Source organism: Cariama cristata, unplaced genomic scaffold, assembly GCF_000690535.1.
Source record: "Cariama cristata isolate BGI_N322 unplaced genomic scaffold, ASM69053v1 scaffold29835, whole genome shotgun sequence".
Taxonomy (NCBI): domain Eukaryota; kingdom Metazoa; phylum Chordata; class Aves; order Cariamiformes; family Cariamidae; genus Cariama; species Cariama cristata.
Window position 1 is genome coordinate 1699 of NW_009617398.1, and position 5614 is coordinate 7312.

Here is a 5614-nt window from a genome sequence, read left to right on the forward strand (position 1 = left end):
CTTGCCAGCATCTCTTCACAATAGAACAGCTACTGAAAGATCTGTCCTCTTGCCTAAGAGAGGGGTATGTGTTCTGTCTGTGCTCGAAGTTTTGGGAAGCAAATGGGCCTTCTGTGATAGGCAGCAGCTCTGCCTATGGAGTGGTGTGGTAAAGGAGATATATGGACATGGAGGAGCTGGTAGGAAGTGGAATATGCAACATGGAGTCTGTTAGAAAAGTAGCTAGACTTTGTTTATTGTTTATCCTGTGGTCTCCAATATGTTCTCCTTGCAAAGGGTTCGAAGATCAGTTCCTGCTAAGAAATGTAGGTTTCTTAATCTAGGATAGGAATGAACATTGTGGAACATAATCCTTTTATTTCTTCTAAGCACAAAGGCTGAAAGTTTAGTGGTTCCTCAAACTGGGAAAAGCTGCATTTAGCTGGAAGTGGATCCCTTTCCTGTCTTCTGCAAACACTTACTAGGGTCTCATGAATAATGTAAAGATTTTGCTTTTTTCCCCATAGGAATTTAAAGGAGTAAGTAGACTAGAATAAGAGGTTGATTTTCTCTTACTGAGTGAAATGTCCTAATGAAAGGTATTTGTAATTGGAATGATGCCATGTCGTATGAGAGTCTCTGTCCTTACAGAAGGAAAATCAGGTCGATGCTGTGAAGTCAACAGCTGACCCTGCAGTGTTGGTGTCTGTGGAACCGGGAGCTTACACAGCCAGGGCAGCCCTCTGTTCATCTCTTAAACACAGCAGCAATGACAGAGGAGTACAGCAACAACAAGCGAAGATGCAGGAAGCAGTAGGTTTGGATTCCAGCTTTCCTGGGAAAGAGAAGAATGTTATGCCAGTGTCTGCAATTATTACTTGTGGGAGAGAAACCTCTGGGGTGGATGGGCATGGCCATGCTCGAGGAAGTCCAAAGAAAGAATCATTCCTTCTGGGACATGGAGAGAACAGAAAACAGTCCACTCTGCTGCATAGTTTCCATGAGAAAAAACAGCTTAAGGGTCATCTGGACCCATCCCTGAGCAGAAAACAAAATGAAGAGACCAGCAAGCAGCATGTGGTCATTAGAGAGCCCATAATCCATAAATCAATCTTGCTGACATCTCAGTCCAAACAGATGAAGGTAAATGGTGAAACCAATGCTTTGCTTATTTTTGTCAGGAGAACATTACTTGCCCTGTTCCCACTTTGTAAATTGGAAGCTGGAGTCAGAGCTGTTCCCAGCCTTAGCAGCCAGGGGCTGTTGGCAGTTTGTTCAGGCCCTGCTTTCCTTGAGCCGAAGACCAGAAAACGGTGGCACTTCACTGTAAGACTCCTTGTCATTTACATATGTGATTCATATGCTCAGGGAGAACAGCCTGGTGCAGTGCTGCTGCTACGTAGCTTGCTCCTTAAGCATGAGGGGGAGGCTATTGCTGTGATCATCCTCCAAGGCAGCACAAGTGGCCTGATGTTTGGGGATGTGTGATGCAGGGAAGTCAGCACTTTGTTTAAAGCCCTGAAAAAGACTGCCTTAGCCGGGGCAAGTCCTTTGCCTCCTTTTTCTGTTTTATGAATTGAGAAGACAAAGGGCTGGTGAGAAAATTACTGGCAGAGGCATAGCTAGAATCCAGCCTCAAACTAAGCCACAGCTATCCCGTTTGAACTGCTGCCAGTTGTCTATTATGCTGTACCTTCGAATGTCCTGCTAGATGTGTAGGAAGTCTTTATGAATTGTTTTCTTCCTAGAAGGAAGCCGGTCATGTGACTTTTCAGTCTGACTCTGAAGAATATACTATACCTGTGAGCAGCTGGTCCGTGCGTCCTTTCCTGGGCTATGACTGGATTGCAGGTGAATCCTGAATCTGAAGCAAAGCTCTCAGCATGATGCGGTAATAGGAAGAGTTAAAACAGAGTTTACGACCCCTTTAAGTTGAGGTGTGACAGAACTGCAGTCCTAGCGCCCACGTAGCAGGTCTCAGCAGAGGAGCTGCAGTTTTGTCAGAAGCCATTCCCTGTCCAGGCCAGAGGTGACCTGTGCTTCTCTGGAAGGGTGAATTGGCAGTGGTATGGGAATCCGGGCAGCAAATGGCAAAGCTGAGCGGGGTCAGAGAGGATACCAAGTAACCAAAATGAATGAATGCAATAAGGGACCCAAACCACACAGTAAATCTCTGGCTTGACATGATAGCATGCTCTTCTCATTAGTCATTTTCGTGCTTCAGACCTTTGTTGTTCTGACTGTTTTGCACAAGGCTTGCTTTGGTGCTTTCTGAAATTTGGTAAATTCTTGAACTCTTCTCTTTCCTTGGCATTCTCAGGGCTCCTAGATACAAACTCTTCAGTAGCAGAAAAATCTGACCAATATTTTGCTGAGCTGCATGAGTTCCGACAGGCCAACAAAGAGGCGTGCATTCATGAGCAGCACCTGGAGTAAGTGGGTACAGGGGAATGGCTGAAGCAGCAATGTATCCCTTTGGAGTAATGAGAAGTATAATCTCACTGGAGTGAGAAATTGTAAGGGTGGCTTTGTAGGCCTTTATTTACGTCCCAATCAGAAATGTATGCTTGGAAAAGGTGGGGCTGTTCAGAGGGCCTGCCCCCCATCACTAACTGGTTTGTTTGCATGTTTCTTTAGGCCCAAGGCTCTGGATTACATAGTTCCTGAACAAGAACCAGATTTGATAACCAGTTATCATAAGTGTAAGATCAGATTTCTTCCTAATCCAATTTCTGTGAACAAGCAACTGAGCAGGCTTTGCCTGTTGTTCTGAGAGAGCCCCACATAATGTAAGACGAGGAAGAATGTGTTATTTTTAGCTGCAGCTTCTAAACCAGACTCAACTTCCTACTCCAAAGTTACTTGAGTCTTCTAGGGATCCTCTCTCAATCAGTGTCATCTTATTCTGACAGGGTTTCTTGTAACTGGCTAGTGTTTTTTTTAAGCTGAGGAGGGTGAAATTTTGGGTTTGCTTTATAGGAACTTATTTGGGGACAGGAAATGTAAAAGATATTTCAGGAAAAGCAGCTCTTTCTATAGAATGCACATGTGGCACTGTGGTAGAACACAGCTTTGTTGACTGGGTTGAGGAACCTCTGGCAAACTAGAAATATCATGCTGGTTTGTTACTCTGTGGCAGGTGTTTACTGTTACCGATTAAACCAGCGCCTCTTCACTGTCCCTGTGGATTCAGAATCTGCCTGCCCTGTGTGTAAGATCCCACGTACTCACCAGACCCCAGAGATACAGGAAGAGCAAGCCTATGTCAGGTAGATAAGAATTATTGCTTTGTAATATGCAGAACTCAAGGAAACGATAGGGAAGAAAAAGCTGATGATGTGAGGGAGAAAACAGCATCAAAATAGCCCTACAGAGGGCTGCTTTTCTCAAGGCAGATATCTCTTGCTTAAAAACTCCCTACTGAACTTTTCCATAAGCAGAAACAGTTTTAAAGTCAGTGAGAAATGCATGTTTTATCTGAATTTGGTCCAGAATCTGAATGTACATGTTGAGTGTCTAATGCCCTAATCCAAAACTGTTTTGCTTGGTTCAATTTGGGGTTAGACCCTTGGGTTCTCAGTGGGGAAGGCATGCAAATTTCCTCTGCATTGTCAAAGGTGCAGGCAATTACCTCTCTTGTGTGGTTGCAGGGTCAGCATTCCCAGGTCTACCCTTATGCCTGCCTACAAATACAAAGCCCATCGCAGGAAGAGCTTTGAACTGGCAGACAATCTAGCATTATCTTCGGTAAGTTGCTGTCTTCTTGCTGATACTGGTGGCACGGCCCAGGCTGGGCATCGTTTTACAGCACATGAAGGAAGGATAATCTGAGACTCATCCCCCTGGCAGGGTTTTCACTAAAAATTCTGATCTGCGTCACTGAGATAGCAAGAAAAACCATTGCTGTGTGCTTCTGAGTTCATACCTTTGTGTAACTGGCATAAAGTATATGACATACCTCCAAATGCTTTACACTGAGAAAATGAAAGTGCCATATGGAGTTATATAATTCTGGGACATGATTCAGCTGACTTATTTCAGGCATTGACCTTTCAGTACAATGAACCATACTTAAGACTGCCTGTGTTTCTTTGCACAGATGTTAGGGAGTCTAAAAGACAAGCTTCTATGAAGTATTCATAGCATATAGGGGCCCAGCAAAATCAGTAGTGGCAAGGGGGCATTTAAAACTGTTTTTGTAGATTTGGTCCTATATTCCAGCCGCTAGGCAACGCTGCAGGCAGTATTACTAATCAGACCTAGCTCTGGCCTAGAGATTTCCAGGGAAGAGGTAGGAAGAAGCCTAGTTTTGAGATTTAGGGAACTGGATGAGTCAGTTGTGACAGGTTCAGAGAGGTCAGGTGCTTGAGTTCACAAAGCGGGAGATCAGTTTAGAAATAATTAGCCAGTGAAAGGCGGAAGAGGAGACAGCTATGCAGTTTTGCTTCATTGGAGATTTCTTCTCTTTCCTGTTAGTCACTTACAACTCCTCAAAAATTAATTACCTGCTAAAACCTCCCTGTGTAGAAGTTATTATTTAGAACTAACAGGCCACAATAGATTAAAAAGGGTAAAGTACTCCAATGCGGGATTCCCATCTCTTTTCACAGCATTGCCTGGCTGGCTGGGAAAATATCGTCCCTTTCAGCAACCCCACGCTCAGCAATTTGGATCTGCGAGCTTCACTGGAAGAGAAGCCTTCTCACCATCCTCACCTGGTAAGAACAGCATGTTAAGAGTCCCTGGAGATGCTGTGAATTGCACAGATGGGAATTGCAATTGCATCTCTCTAAAGGGTATGATATCATCGATGGCTGAGCAAACAAAAATTTGTGGAAGATTATCTCCTTATCTCCACAGGGAAATACTTTCCTTCCACTGCTGTGTAGTGTGCACAGACACAAAAAAGCAAATGGAGCTGCATAACAAGCAAAAGCTTGTTCAGCTTGCCAATATTCATAAAAATGAGAAAAGTCACTTTGGCATATTTTGATTAATAGCCTCTTCATTTGGATTCCAGAACTTGGTGTCCAGAGTGTCAGGAGGAACCAGAACTGACCAGCTTCTGAACCTGACCTACTTGACACGTGTCAGATTTAGCAGTGCTCCTCAGCAGAGGGAGCAAAACAAACCTGGACACTACGGAGCAGCTCCAAATTTAAATCCAACTGCCTCAACTCTGTGAACCACAGACTTGATTGCCCTGAGGAAGTGATGAGCACAGGGTGTGGAAACAACTCTATTTGGATAAAAATAAATCTTTCAAATAGATTTTTCCTAGTTTTCATAGTCACGCGTGTATGTGAGCAACCAGTACGCATATATGAGAGTTTGTACATTTGACTGTTTTTTCACTTTTCTTTTTTGCCTTTTACAGCTATTTCTAAGCAGTTGCGTGAGCTTTCCCACCTAGGGCTGGATAAAATGATGTGTACAGGATGACTACCTACTACTGTTACCACTAGGACAGCCATAGCAACAGACTTCACCTGCCACCTCGACTAAATAAACCAGAAGTGTAATCTTAACTCTGAATGCCAGGGTGAGGAATTGGCCTATGAATGGCCTGGTTCAGTGGAATGCATAAAAATATGTTAATTTCCAAATGTTTGAAACATGACACATAATTTGCTAG

At 43.8% G+C, this 5614-nt stretch overlaps 1 protein-coding gene across 1 annotated transcript in view; it reads left to right on the top strand.

Annotated features, from left to right (window-relative positions):
• Positions 1-5164, top strand: part of MIIP (migration and invasion inhibitory protein) — a 5290-nt gene extending 126 nt beyond the window's left edge. The window contains 9 exon segments of the mRNA XM_009700523.1: positions 1-64; positions 631-1122; positions 1728-1830; positions 2300-2411; positions 2617-2681; positions 3119-3248; positions 3630-3726; positions 4590-4697; positions 5000-5164. The exon segment at positions 1-64 is cut by the window's left edge and continues 29 nt beyond it. Of these exon segments, the coding sequence (XP_009698825.1) occupies positions 1-64; positions 631-1122; positions 1728-1830; positions 2300-2411; positions 2617-2681; positions 3119-3248; positions 3630-3726; positions 4590-4697; positions 5000-5164 (1336 nt within the window).
• The last annotated feature ends 450 nt before the right edge of the window (positions 5165-5614 follow it).